This window comes from Rhamphochromis longiceps, linkage group LG13, assembly GCF_057381845.1.
Source record: "Rhamphochromis longiceps isolate RC_006_pf linkage group LG13, R_longiceps_female_GT1.1, whole genome shotgun sequence".
Taxonomy (NCBI): domain Eukaryota; kingdom Metazoa; phylum Chordata; class Actinopteri; order Cichliformes; family Cichlidae; genus Rhamphochromis; species Rhamphochromis longiceps.
Window position 1 is genome coordinate 17,506,003 of NC_140569.1, and position 14,826 is coordinate 17,520,828.

The 14,826-nt window shown below is 40.8% G+C and overlaps 2 protein-coding genes across 7 annotated transcripts; one reads left to right on the forward strand and one right to left on the reverse strand.

Moving 5' to 3' along the window:
* Positions 1–1,160: 1,160 nt before the first annotated feature.
* On the reverse strand, positions 1,161–4,859 carry ftr14l (finTRIM family, member 14-like). Its single transcript, XM_085428074.1, has 7 exons — positions 4,273–4,859; positions 4,081–4,176; positions 3,720–3,953; positions 3,431–3,590; positions 3,205–3,321; positions 2,299–2,435; positions 1,161–2,176 (listed from the first exon to the last, which is right to left on the reverse strand). Exons 1-7 carry the CDS (start codon positions 4,669–4,671, stop codon positions 1,793–1,795), a joined length of 1,527 nt encoding a protein of 508 aa, XP_085284200.1. The 5' UTR covers positions 4,672–4,859; the 3' UTR covers positions 1,161–1,792.
* Positions 4,860–7,746: 2,887 nt separating this feature from the next.
* On the forward strand, positions 7,747–14,700 carry LOC146655620 (uncharacterized). Of its 6 annotated transcripts, none has more exons than XM_085428083.1 (3): positions 7,747–7,770; positions 10,846–10,944; positions 11,103–14,700. In XM_085428083.1, the coding sequence occupies exon 3, from the start codon at positions 11,224–11,226 to the stop codon at positions 12,877–12,879; it is 1,656 nt and encodes a 551-aa protein (XP_085284209.1). In that variant the 5' UTR covers positions 7,747–7,770; positions 10,846–10,944; positions 11,103–11,223; the 3' UTR covers positions 12,880–14,700. The 6 variants fall into 6 exon arrangements, with proteins under 6 accessions (XP_085284209.1, XP_085284203.1, XP_085284204.1 ...); XM_085428077.1 differs by lacking the exon at positions 7,747–7,770 and adding an exon at positions 7,995–8,180; XM_085428078.1 differs by lacking the exon at positions 7,747–7,770 and adding an exon at positions 7,995–8,164.
* Positions 14,701–14,826: the final 126 nt, after the last annotated feature.

Genomic DNA, 14,826 nt, shown 5'->3' on the forward strand with positions numbered 1-14,826 from the left:
TTTCTGATTGATTTGTTTTTTTATTAATTGTTTTGGTTTTCCTGCTATATTCTTGATTCCCCTTTGGGCTCCATGTAAAAAATCCTGGAAACGGCTTCAACTGGGGATGAACAACTCAGAACAACGCCTGGTACCTTCAACGAGCAATGAAATCTGATTGGCACATTAATGCATATTGCTGTCAAATGAGTTTCTTTTGATTTTGCTACCTCCAGTGATGCTTTCTCAGTAATAAGAAAATAATGTCGCCCCACAGTCCATTTACTACACCTTTCAGCACATTGTTTTTTTCTCATCCCTTTGATGGCTTCAAGGTGCAAATGTGAGCATATTCAATATCTAGCTCACGTTACAGAAGAGGACCAACCATAAATGGAGTAATTTTTTTTTGCAGGTAATTTCAAAGTTCAACAAACATCATCACACACACAACTCAAGCAGTGCATCACAAAATGTATCTAATAGCTAATGTACAGTTGCTTTATTTCCCAGGGCGAGAAAAAACATCGGTGTGCAACACAGAGGTAGTGAAAAATGTAAGAAAGAGGACAGGAGAGGAAGATGAGAGCGTTTTTTCAAAAGTAGGTAAGTAATGCTTATTTATAAAGCACCTTTCATGTGCTCAAAAAGCATTTTACACAAATTAGAGTAAAATAAATGACAAAATGAAATGCTGTAAAAAATAAATCAAAAAAAGTTAAGATACAGAATAAATTGAAAATAAGAAAAATTTTCCAGTTTTATAAACTGGAAATTTAAATCTTGCATTAATGTCCAAATTTATTTTTAATCAAAGTTCTTCAGTCAGATGTTGGATCAGTACATGATGTGTTAAGTTACATCAAGTAAAACAGAAAACACAGTAGCAACACGGATCAGCTGATCACAGCCTGTACATTAAGAAAAAATCTACTGCAGCTCACAAAAGAAATTCATATGTGACTTGTTTTTAAGTAATTCACATCCCCACATTGCACTGCAACACCTGATTTAACTACAAAACTCCACTTAGCCCCTGGTTTTAGCATATAGAAGGTCACATGTTTACCTACATTTTTATACCAAGCATACCATGAAGGACTTAATTTATACTAAAGTTATTATACATTTAAAAAAAATCAACTGGGTAGAAACTTTATTCCATTTTGGCTGCTTTGAAATGTCTTTGTTATCAGCTGATTAGATGACCCATCAATTCCTGGTTATTGCTGATGAAATTCAAAAGTGTTTAATAAGTGGCCAGTATTAGTTAAAATAGTCAGTATCAGTCAATATGACATGGTATTATGATATTACATTTTTTTAGTCACTTACTTGAACAAGAAAAGAAACTGTTGAATCTAAGTTGTTGAAGGAATAACGTATTAATAGACTGATTAACATCAGCCCTTACAGCAACGTCATTCCCAGTAATGTGAGTCACTTTCTATTTATTGTGTTTTTAATAAGATTACAGAAAATGACAAATTAATCAGTAGCAATATTTTAAAAAAATGTATTTTACAGACATGTGCAACATGTCAGTGATGTAAATATATAATACATTAACATAATAAAGAGAAAGAAAGAAAACGTGAGAAAGCATCCTGATCAATGATTTAATGTTTTTCTACTTACTAATGGCACCCGTTATATCTTAATTTCCCTTAAAAGAGCAACCTGTAACCAAAACACTCATAAAAAGACTTATCAGGAAAAAGTTAAATAAAAGAAGATAAAACCAGCAAAAATGACTCAAACGCCACGTGCTAGATGTCACAGATTTAAGGAGAATGTAAGTCTGAAGAATATCTTACAGTCTTATACTCGTACCAAAGCCCCACACACTGAATGCAGGGTAGAGTGGCTCTTTAAATGTGGTCTGGATCTTGTGCAAAAGACGCATGCCATCAGAGACACTGTAAAATGCCAGTGTTCCTGCTGCATGGTCCAGGTACACACCAATACGAGAAGACACCGGAGCTGTGATGTCTGTGCTTTTGTTGTTGTGCACAAAAGAGAATTTGGAGTCAGAGCAGTACAGACTCCAGGACTTGTCATTCCAGCCAAAGCTGCATTCATTGGCATTCCCTTTACGACGGATTCCTCTGTAGGTAACAGCCACATCTATCTCTGTTCCCTTCCAGTCCACCTCCCAGTAGCAACGAGTCCCAATCACACTATCCCTGCACAACACCTGGAAGAGAAAGGATGAAATGAAAGCTTAAAAGGCATGATTTCACAAACTATAGAAATTACTTTTTTCCCCTAATAATTTGATCAACTCTCTCTTTCATCCTGTTTAATGTGAAACCTCACCTGCTGCCAGTGGTCAAATCGGTCAGGGTGGTCAGGGTAGTTCTTGGGTTCATTCTTCATCGTGGCAGCTCTGTTACCCTCAGACAAGTGAAGGTTGGGGTGAACAGTGTTGACATCCAGAATCAGCTGACCAGCATCTGAACACAGCAGAAAAACAAGTCCAAAACTCTATTCTGCAAAGAAAAAATACTTGATGAACTGGAACACTCTTCTCTTCTCTGAGCCTGGATAACATCTATGCTAGCTATCTGACAAAGAGGGCCAGCAGTATATTCAAAGTCCTACCACACCCTTGACACTCCCTGTGAATAGTTCAGGACAATACATCATCACAGTAACTGACTGAGGAACAGCTTTTTTCCCTGGACTCCATCTTACTCCTCCTTGCCACGTCAAAGCACAGTTTCAAAGACCTATGAGCGGTGACACACACACACATAGCACTATTCACACCAGTTCATCAGGTATGTAACATATGTTGATATACTGTCCTTTGTCCCTGTTTTTTGTTATATATCAATGAGAGATATGTGCCTGAGTATGGTAACAATTGTGATTATACCTTTAAAAAAGGTTTCTAGCTCCCATGAATCAGCTCATTCAAAGGTTTTTATAGGTGCCATCAAAGCAGGAACACCTGTATTTACTTAAGTAACTTTGCTTCCTTATGTTTCACCAAACCAGTTCTGCCACCAGCATACCTCCCACTGCAAGTTTCGGTCATTTCACACACAGAGCTGCATATCCATGCATGAAACAGTAACTGGAGCTATTTAACATTAGATAAAATACAAAATGTGCTTCCCATGACAGTATGTAAGTAGGATTTTCTGTAAATGCAATGCTGGTGCTGAAGATTTACAGATAGGCTGAAGGAAGGTTACAAAAATGAATCCGGTAACTCACATCTCAAGAAATCTTCTCTTGCTCTTGGTTCTTCTCTTATCTTTGGTTCCTCCCTCAGCACGGATTCTCTTCTTGACTTTCTTTCTTCATTTTCTTCTGTGATGTGGACTTCCTTCACTGTGAAGGCAAATTAAAAATGCACATACACAACAGCAGATTAAGAAACAACAGAAAAAAGCACATATCATCTGCGCTATCTGAGATGAAAAAAGGCAAGTCTGTTCACCTGCTCCTGAGATTTTGCTCATTTCAACTTTGCTGACTTCTTCCACTTGTAATTTCAGTGCAGAGATGGCTCTCTTGGTAGCATCAAAGGAGTAATAGGGTGCGACTCTGATTTTGTTGAGATCTTCATATCCCGAGGGGCCTGACAGGGACTGCCAACTCTGGCGGGAAAAAGAAGAAGAAGAAGAAGACACATGAGACATACTAGACAGTGAATATTTTTACTCTTTTCTCCAAAGACCCCTGACTTTCGCACCATATGTTATCTTGGTTGGGGTCGCCAGCCTCACCTGTAGGAAGTGTATGTGATCATCAGTGTGTGAAAGCAACTCCAGGTCATTGTGCTTCTTCTTCAGCAGAGTAATCTCCTCTTCTAAACGATCCAGCAGTGTTTCGGCCTGGGTCACGGTGGTCCTTTCGTGGGTGCGGATCATTTCCTTGACTTCAATATACTTTCTCTCGATGGAAAGCAGAAGCTCAGTGAATATGCGCTCGTTTTCCTCTAAGACTGTTTGAGCAGAATGCTGGTGAGATACAAAGGAGAGGAAGATTTTTTCACATCATGAGTTAAAAACGGTTACTTTTAAAAAGAATATTTTAATTGTTATAGTTAGATTAGTGTGACTTGCACGAGGCAACTTTCTGACTTACTTTAAGTGATTCGACAGCCTGTCGGAGGTCTTGCCACTTTTTAACCCTCTGATCAATCCTTTGTTGGGATTTGTGCAGCGTAACACTAAGTTGTTTCTATAGCAGCAAAGACAAGAAAGAAGCCATCACTAGTCATTAGTGGATTGTCGATAACTTATTTGCTGTGTTCACAGTGTTGCTTTCGCCACTTACTTGTTTCTCAGTCCTCTCAGTGCCAGCCGGGACGATGTCATGGTGTTTGTGTTCATCCATCATGCACAAAACGCACACAGATGTCTCATCAGTGCGACAGAAAGCCTCCAGCAGCTTGTCATGCTGTGCGCAGAGCTTCTCTCTCATCTGACCCGTAGCTTTGACCAGCTTGTGCTTCATCAGGGTAGGGTAGTTGTAGTGAGACTGGACGTGAGTCTCACAGTAGGATGCCAGGCACACCAAGCAGGACTTCTCAGCTTTCTGCTTCTTTGTTGTGCAGAAGTCGCACAGGACGTCCCCGCTCCTGGCCAGGGTCCTGGCTTGGCTGCGACTGTTGGGTCGACGAGATTTATCCAAGCTGGTGTATCTGTCCAAATCCAGGCTCCCGCTGTGTGACATTTTCTTACCAGGAGATAAAAAATATATTTAGAAAAGAAAACAATCCACAGGTGATTAAAGTTCAGCGGCTGTGTGAAGTTTTTAGGAAATCTGATGAGATGAGCAGCTAAAGAAAAGACTTGACTGAAAGTAAGCAGTGCAAGGAATCTACAAGGAGCTCCTGAAGTTGATCGCTACACTGAAACTGCGTGACAAAAGCTGTGAGTAACAGAATGTCTGCTATGTAATACGCTCTCTTTGTAAAACCAGTATTCCTAGTTGGACTTTAAATAATCAAAGAATGGGTGGTGCCTGAAATAAAGACAAGTGAGACAGAGAAAAGGAAATAAAAAAAGGACTACTTACTGATGAACTTAATAACTAAATATAAAAGTGTCAGAATTACTAGCTAGACTGTTGAAGAATTCATTTGTTATGGTTGTGTTTTATAGACCTCTATATGTAACCATACTTAATGCCACTCTCACTAACAGAACATTCATCAACAATGTGAAGGGGAAAACAGCATCATCTTGTGGGATTCCTTCTTTACTACACCAAATCTACATGTGTGCATTGTGAAAATATAATAGAAGCATCTAGACTGCTGTGCCAGTAGTTGATAATTCCCCCCAAAGCCGATGGATTTCCATTAAAAAAAAAAAAGACTAGTGTCATACAAAAAAACAAAAAGCCATTTTGATTTTTTTTAACCCTTTGTCATCTTTCTGCATTTTTTGAGTGACAGGTATACAGTGTAGTCTCACATCTCCTACAGTTTGCAAGAAGGTGTTCGCTTTGATATTTTCCCTACAGAATTTTGCGCTAATATTCAGGCTAAATTTGCCTAACAACTCCCCCACCCATCATCTTTTCACTGTGACAAACTAATTCAGTATGTTTTAAGCAAATATTTGTAAATGTAGAAGTCAGCAAATTGAACATTCAAATAAGAATTATAATTGTTTAGGAATATGTTGGCAATAACAGTTGTAATCAGTGACAGAATACATACAATCATTTCTATGTAAAAGTCCAAAGGGGGTCATTGGTGACTATTATATCCAGATGACTTAAAGAACCTTGCTGACCTGATGATGATGTTTATATTATATTAACCTTTTAAACTTCTCCATTTCATTTTTGTTTGTTTGATTGATTTTATCTTTGATTTTCTAATTAATTATTATTTTCAGACATTTTTATGGGGAAAAGGATTTTGTTCTGACTCATCTCTGTAGATTCGTTTTTTTTCTTTGTCACTTTATGCATCAAATATCTGCCTGAAGTCTTGCTACTTTGTGTCTGTTGCAATGATTGGCTGCAAAAAATTACAATGAAATGTTAATAAAACCCATAAGAAAGTAATAATAATTTACTCATTTAGTTATTAGTAATTTAGTATACAGCTCTACACATCACCTGTATTGAAAATTAGTGCCACCACAGTTCTTCTCCATTCCTCAGACATCCTCTTACTCTCCAATACTGTGCAAAACAGTCTGTTTACAAAGTCCACCACCCTCTCTCATGTACACCTCTGTACCTCCACAGGTAAGTCATCTGGACCAACTGCCTTTAAACTCTTCTTTCTCTTCATAGCTGCCCACTCTTCCCCCTGTATTATGTCCTGATTATGTTTTTGAGTGAATATGATCACCTACAAAGAAGCTATTACAGCCCTAACTGGTAGACCGAGTATTATGAGCAGATATCGTCCAGACACAGATGTATCTGCATTTTCTTGCTTTCAGTCCAACACCTGCCCTCATTTTGGTCGGCTGACTGGCATAGTAGCATTCAATCAGTGCTATATTATCAGTGTAACAGTAGCCTTTTTCTAAGTAGTTTGCAGTGGTTCTTCTGACCTTGTTAGTTATGTGTCCCTTGCTTGTGCCCTGAGGGAATTTAGGATAATTGAGGATCTACTCTGGGGACCTTTACTGGATACATGCCCTGACCAGTATTTGGTCTCCAACCTGTTGTTCCAGAGACTGTAAAGCTGCCACTACACTATCCACATAATATGGTTACAAAGCAGGGACCAGGAACTGAAGGAACAACTGGAGCAGATGTGGATTTTATGGAAGGAGCTGGAAACTGGAAAAGTGGCTGCAGCAGATTCCGGCATCTGTCCAAAGGAGTGCAGTGCTAGGAACAGCTAATATACTTGGCCAATGGTAAAGGCCCTGAGCTTGAGGACCACACAAATACAGCTTTATATATTCAATTATTTATTTAGGCTTAAAAAAACTTTTTTGAATTTAGATTTATTGCACTTTTTTTTTTTGCCATGTTAGAGTATTTTTTTCACATCATATTTTATTTTATCAAATCAAATCAAATCACTTTTTATTGTCACATCACATGTGCAGGCACACTGGCACAGCACATGCGAGTGAAATTCTTGTGTGCGAGCCCCACAAGCAACAGAGATGTGCAAACACAACAACACAAACGAGCAAAATACAAGAATGGCCAACCTGAAACTAATAAATATATGTACAATATATAATAGTGTATGCATTTCTGGATGTGTATACTAAATATTTTCCTACGTGTGTGTGTGTGTGTGTGTGTGTGTGTGTGTGTGTGTGTGTGTGTGTGTGTGTGTGTGTGTGTGTGTGTATACACATTTTTACAAATTAAATAGTAAAAAAATAAAATAATAATAATAATAATAATAATAAAATATATAAAATATACAGAGTTGAATATGTGCAAAACAAGTGGCATTTATATACAGTGTGGAGTGCATAATGTTGAAGTTCCAGTAGTGAAGCTGAGGTGTCTATGACGTGTTCAGCAGTCTGATGGCCTGATGGAAAAAGCTGTCTCTCAGTCTGCTGGTACGGGACCGGATGCTGCAGAACCTCCTTCCTGATGGAAGCAGTCTGAACAGTTTATGGCTGGGGTGACTGGAGTCCTTGATGATCCTCCCCGCTTTCCTCAGGCACCGCTTCCTGTAGATGTCTTGGAGGGAGGGAAGCTCACCTCCAATTATCCGTTCAGAGCACCGCACTACTCGCTGGAGAGCTTTGCAGTTGTAGGCGGTGCTGTTGATCTGTATTGTCATAGCTTGCCTTTTTTGGGGGGTGGAAGAAACAGGAACATTAGCAGGTGAACTGATATAAACCTCATATTCAACTTTGTTACAATACAGTAAAATAACGTCAGAGCCACTGTTATGGATAAACACTGCAAACTAAAAACCGTAAAGGAAATCTCCAGGCTTGTGTCTGTGGTGCATTGTCGACTCCCAGCCTGTAGGGGGTGATGGTGGTTTCCGTGCTGCGTTGAAAGGACAATGGTTGCTTTCGCTAAAGTGCGTCGGTTGTCCAACGTTGGCGCCAGATGAGCTGTGGCGCCAGCTACACACACAGGCATAGAGAAAGAGAGAGAGAGAGAGAGGGTGCTAGAGAGGGAGGAAGATACTGAGCAGTCTACCCAGGCTTACTACATACAGTTTGCAACGCTTCTCTCTTTTTAAAATTCTCTTTTCAGCAGTCACAAAGTAAGCGGACAGAAAGGTGGGTGCGGGCCTGCAAGAATTTACACGTTTAAACAGCCGTGATCCTTTATTCCTAATGATGTGTTATATCGTTTAAATTCAGCATACTCTGGCATCAATAGCAGCAACCGCAGAGAGGCATAGAGGGTCGTTTGTGTTCAGCTTAATATATCGTAGTTTTTATCGTTATTTTAGTCAGCGGTGTGTCTTGTGCGCCTCGGGTTCTGAACTTTGAGATGGAAAAATACAGGCCCGGGCTGGCACTGCTTGTGACATTATGTGCTGCTAGAACAGCAGGCAAGCACAGCAACACACTGGTATAAAAGACTATTTCAGGTTCGATTCCTATCCAGGCTATTTTTTGATTGCTGTTTGCGATTGCTGCAGACTCAACTCGTCTGTATTTCTTTCTATTTGCTTGCAGTTTGTCTTTGCATGCGAAACCACACTTAAACATGGTCGGATGGGCGGTTTAGTAAAGCTTCCGCTCCAGTGTTTTACTATCTACAGGCTATATAACTAAACTGGAGTGTAGGCTCTAACTGTGTTAGCAGACTGGATTAGCTGGGGGTTAGCTTGGCATCGTGGCTATCTAGCCAGCACGCTAATAATGTCTCGGCTGGATAGCTGCTAACATCAGCAAGGCCGCCATTGGAGTCGTGCGTGCGGTTTGTCGACTGCTGCCGCAGTGAAGGAGTGCTTCGGGTTTGTAGCCAAGACTCATCGTGTCCTTTCAAGTAGCGGTTAAACGGCTTTTCTTGGTTGTTTTTGTCCGTATAATTCATTTCAAGCTGCATATGGCGGCGGATTTGTGTTTCGAGACGTTCTTGTCTGCGTAAAAGACGTCCTTTCCCGGGCTTTTCGCACACCGTTTCGGGCTTTCATGGTTAGCCATCTTTGTTTCAGCTAGCCCACTCCTGACTGGAAATCACGGTGTGGCGCTTAGCGTGCTAACCAACTCGTCGTCGGCGTTGGTGTTGTGCGATAACGTTACTAGCGCTCAAACTATGATTTATGGTTGTCTCTGTGGTTTCCTGAGCACTCTTGGTTAATCTTTGTGAGCATAGCGCTGTCGAGATCGCTCTAATTTTAATGTTTAGAATGGCGGAAGCTAGTGCAGCTACCATTAGCAAGCGGCAGCCATCTTAGGCGAATGTGTAATCTTGGCTAGCCTGGAAGTGCTGGTGTGGCACAACAAGATGGCCTGTTAATACTCGCACAAGGAGAATTTCCGCGTCGGTCGTTGTCATAAATTGCACTTGAGCGCAAAATTCAGTGCTGGTTTGGTGTAAGTATTTCGCTGTTTATGGACTTCTCACTACAATTACTCTGGTGAGGTTTTCCTTGAAGCTAGTTAGCTGGCTAAATCGTGAACACATTAGCAGCTAACACAATGCTGTTTTATCGTTAACCAGTCTCCCATCGACCGTAGCCAGCTAACTAGCGGCTATATTGGCTATTTGTAGCTTATTTGGAAGGCTAGCAACCAGCAGTTAAATGTTTAATAACAAAACCCTGCTGTTTAGATGTCCCGTTCTTATTTCGAGATGTATTCAGTTATGACTCACAATGAACTGCGCAGATAAGCGACAAGTGTAGGCCAGCCAAGTTTTTTGCTTGCGGATTAAGATAGAATTGCGAGTCTGATTATGATGTTCAGTTGGGTTTTAACATTTGTTAGCTGAGGAAGTCTACGCTAACTTGGCTAGCAAATTGTCGGTAAACCTTTCTTAGTAGTATTTGAAATTATCAGGTTATGTGAGATGAGGAGTGCAGGCATGAAAACATTATAATACTCCTGCCCCACCACTTTATTCATGCACAGTTTCTGAGCATAATGCTAAAGATTGAGCCGTTTTAAAACCCATTACCTTAGGCCAGTGGTTGTATAGTACAATATACAAATACACTTAAATCCAATTGTGGCCCCTCTTGTCTTGCCGATCATCTGTTAAACAAACGAGTCACCATCGTTTGTTTGTGCTGCTTTTTGTGTTTGTGGAGGTCATGACTGTATATCCTGGACATACAGTGATCTTTACCTGGAGACTAGGTGGCAAAATTATGTTCACCAAGATTTGCTTTTGCTTACCTTGTCTAACTAGATTAAACCTGACTGTTGGTGTGAAAACTGTCTTATTTAACTTATAATTTGGAGAGGCTGTGTATGTTTGATTCAGTATTAAATCTTTTTTTTTTTTTGGTATGGCTTTAAATCCTCCCAATGATGGATCCATCAATTTTCTTCCACTTATCCAATGTAAACTGTGCAACTGTAACAGAAAACACGTTTTTGTAAAAGGGACAGAACTGAGCAGTGGTCATACTTTCACACTTCCCATGTGATTGCCATGTGCTTGTAATAAATGGATGAACTATTCACTTTACTCTTGTTTTATTTGTTAAATAATAGATCTGATGTCTGCTCATAGTGTACACGTCTTGCTCAACAATTAATACTTAGAGTATACTTATTAGTGAGTGCTGATATTCTGTTTATTCAATTATCCTGTTTTTTCAGAAATGACTCGACTATGTTGGCTGAAACTGGGCTGGTGCTGTGTGATTAACTGAATTTTAGTGTCAGTTACTGTTTTGGATTTCAGTTGTTATTATGAAAACGAGGTAATCGAGGTCAAACTTCATGTTTTGATTAATAATATTGCTCTAATTTTGTCTTTCAGTCCAACTTTTGGTGCTCCCTGAAAGCCCAAAAGTTTCCAGAAAACCCACCATTTTAAGGACTCCGTTTTCAAGTTCAGCAAATCTACAATTTTACCAAAGTTAGTAAACTTTGCCATGATCTGTCACCCAGACTTAGACTCCTACTTAAAATTTCATTACATTTATAAGTGACAGTCAAGCAAAAGTTTTTCTTTACCAAATGCCTTTGGCTGTGAACAGTTATCTAAAATAAATTGTTTATTTTCTACTCTCACAGGTCTGCTTGACAACAAGAGCAACAGCGCGGCACAACACAAGACAAAGGTCTATCCCCCCGATTCTTTAGTAGGTCATCATCCGGCAAGAAAACGGAGGTCGTGGGGTTGGAGTGTGTTCTCATGGCCGAGTCAGAGACTGAATGTGACACACCCGGCCTTGACACACTTGGGTCGGAGTGTGTCATAGCCCACAGCCATGTCGACCTTCACTATGGAGCAGAAACTGAGATTATGACAGAAGAAAAGCGTGGATTAGAGCTGGAAATCCACGGTTCAGACTTAAAGATCCAGGGACTGGGGACAGAGCTCGGAGCTGTAGCGTGTGTGGATGCAATTGTAGCCGAGACAGACCATGATTACATTAAAGTGGAACATGGTGACATGCACTGTTTCACTGGAGCTGAAATCAAGACGACGGGAAACGAGGCTCTGCTGGGAGAGGTGCTGCTTAAGACGGAAAGTGAACATGTGGTAAAAGTGGAGTCTGACCATGGCGGGGAGCTGACAGTTGAGTCTGAAAACGGTGTAATCATACATGAAGCCCATGGCCTGCAGTGCAACGAGTGCGGGGAAATTTTTGGCAGCATAGCTGATCTTCACCAGCACTTTGAGATCCACAAGGACCTCAACCCTTACATCTGTGTCCACTGTGGTGAGAGCTTTGCTGTAGAGGCCAGTCTCAAGCAGCATATGAAAATTCACATGAAAGAGAAGCCCTATGTCTCTCCAGGAGTTGAGATGATGGGCAAAGATGTTATTGATGCCTTCAGCCTTAAGTCTCATCAGATGATTCATTTGCCAGACAAGCCCCACAGATGCTCAGAGTGTGGTAAGAGCTTTGCAGCTGCAATCACCCTAAGGGAACACATGAAGATGCATTCAGAGGACAAACCCTACAAGTGCACTCAGTGTCGGAAGAGCTTTGTCCGCAGAAGGCATCTGAAAAAACACCAGGAGGTGCACGCACGTGAGAAGCCATATACCTGTGGGCAGTGTGGCAAAGGCTTTGCTACATCTTCAAACCTGAAGCAGCACCAGAAGACCCATGCTGCGGTCGTTCTTGGAGACAAACCCCACCGATGCGCACAGTGCGGGAAGTGTTTTGCTGCAGCCGCCACTCTGAGAGAGCACCAGAGGATCCACTCGGGCGAGAAACCGTACAAATGCAACATGTGCAGGAAGAGTTTTGTCCGCAAACGTCATCTGAAGAAGCACCAGCAAGTCCATGCCGGAGGCAAGCCCTACACCTGCAGACACTGCAACAAGGGCTTTAATCACTCCTCTTCACTCTCCCGCCATCACAAGACACACCTGCAGAATCCAGTGTTTTCTCCACCTCAGCCTGGGAAACCCATGACCTACGGCACTCCCCCAAAGCAGAGAGTGCACCAGCAGGGAGAGAAGCCCTACATGTGTCACCACTGTGATAAGGGCTTCAATCATTCCTCTTCCTTGTCGCGGCACCAAAGAGTCCACTCTGAGGGAAAGAGCTACACCTGTGCTCACTGTGGCAAAAGATTCAATCACTCTTCCTCGCTTGCAAGGCATCAGAGAGTTCACTTGGAGAACAAGCAACAACAGCAGCAGCCGCAACCACCGCAGGCACAACAGCAGCAGTACACCACCATCCCCACAGGGAAGGGATTCCCCAACAATACCTTCCCAAAGCAGCGCATCCTGACGGTTGAAAAGCCATACAGATGCTCCCAATGTGGAAAAGGCTTTAACCATTCTTCTTCCCTCTCCAGACATCATAGGATCCACGTAGACCAGTGAGCACCCTTTTCCCACCCTCACATGTGGTCCCATGCAACGCGGCTCCCCCCGCTCCCAAGAAACCCTCCCTTATCCTATCCTCATTTATGTTCTACCAATGTTCTCTTCATTGATATTACCACATGACAGGAAATGCCAGACCCAGCTTCTATAGACAGGAGAGGTCAGGTAAGCACATGACGCTGAAGTGGAGCAGCTGAGAATGGATGGACAGTAACACACAAGTCTTCAAAAGGACGCGGCTTGGCCTGAAAGACTGCAACCTATAATTCAGAGCTGAACCCGGGGCTTTGTGCTCAGTTTAAAGAGGGTATAATAATAGATTCTTGAAGAAGTCTCTATTCTTGTTTGTGATTATGCTTCACATGCTCCAGGACCTCTTTTCGAACACTTTTAAAGAAAACAAAATGTGATTTGAAGATCTACATGATAAATTTGTTACCTGGGGGAGCGTTGGGGGGGAAATGTGTTTCGCCCACTGGATGGTTTTTCAGTCATGCACCTTCAGGTGGGCAAATAAGCTTTTCAGCTGCAACTTTATCCAAGGTTACCGACACAATTGGTGAACGAGAACTGTTTCGATTTAAATAGCTCTTTCGTTTTCTCTCACACAACCCATGTGAAGCAAATATCAGAAATCCAATGTAAATAATATTGATTTTCTTTTATATATATATGTATAGGTGACTAGTGTGATGTTTCAAAAGATTACATTTTTGATAGTAAGCTCCACTTTGTCTCCATTTTTTTTTTTTTTTTTTTTTTTTTTTAAAGTGCTGGAGATCAAATTGTTGCAGGTGTTCAGTTGCAGCTTGTTCTTGACATTGGGCTCCACCAGACTTGAGCCATCCTGTATATTTATAAGGTTGTTATTTTGTATGTCTATGATGAGTTGGCGTTGCTGCATAGACTGTACAGAGAGCAATACTGGCTGGCTGACACACTGTCTATTATGACCTGCGGTTTAGCCATAAAGAAATGCATAATAGAAAATAAAAACCTAATGGGTAGCATATTCCAACATGAGCCGTGTCCTAATTATTTACCGTGCGGTTTCCTCTACCCAAGCACCAAATGTACATTAAATGCAACATCACACTTTAATCCTTTGGAGACTAATTCAATTACCTGTGTATAGCATATAGGTAACTCTTACTCATGTTGATCTGCGAACTATCACAATTTGATCTAAATGGAGAGAGAAAAAAGATTGTGTATACTAAAAGACTACATGAGAAAATCTCACTTTTACAAGATTTTCCAATGTCCAACGGATAGCGTTCTATTTACTGTTCTGTGTAAAATATCTTTTACAAACTGATGTATTTTTTTAGATACGGCTTGGGCTATATGAAAGGGAATGAGAGAGATACAGTTTTTATCAGAGTGAACATTTTAGTGAGCAATATTCTTTTTATTTCAATAACAGTTGTGCTTCACTGTAGCATAGGTTTCTTCCTTGTGTTAGATAGGTGCCTTATTGCATGCTATGTAGAAATGTATGCCGAGCTGTTGAGAAAAAAAAGTTAGGGGTTCCAGGAGTCTTTTGTTCTTATTCATACTAACTTTACCCTACATTTTAATTTGATGTCACTGATACCTATTTTTTTGCTTTTTTTGCTTTTGTGTATATTACCATGTGTTTACACTGTTACTACCATATTGTCTATTTTTTTTGCCCCTTCATTTTTGTCAATGGCCTCACTGTAGAGAGAAAACATGTAAAAGATCCATATAGACTTCTCTTAAGGGCAAATCCTGTAACACCTCTTCCCAGTTTCTGAGTGGCACATATATGGATAAATAAAGGTTGTTGACTACCTTGTGGTGTTCAGTCAATGGAGTACAGAGATTTATGACAAAGTCCATTATTTTCTAGATGGATGCCGTATTGCTGACACACAACTGGTGGGTTATGTGGGTTAATGTGTTGGCATGTTTACCTCA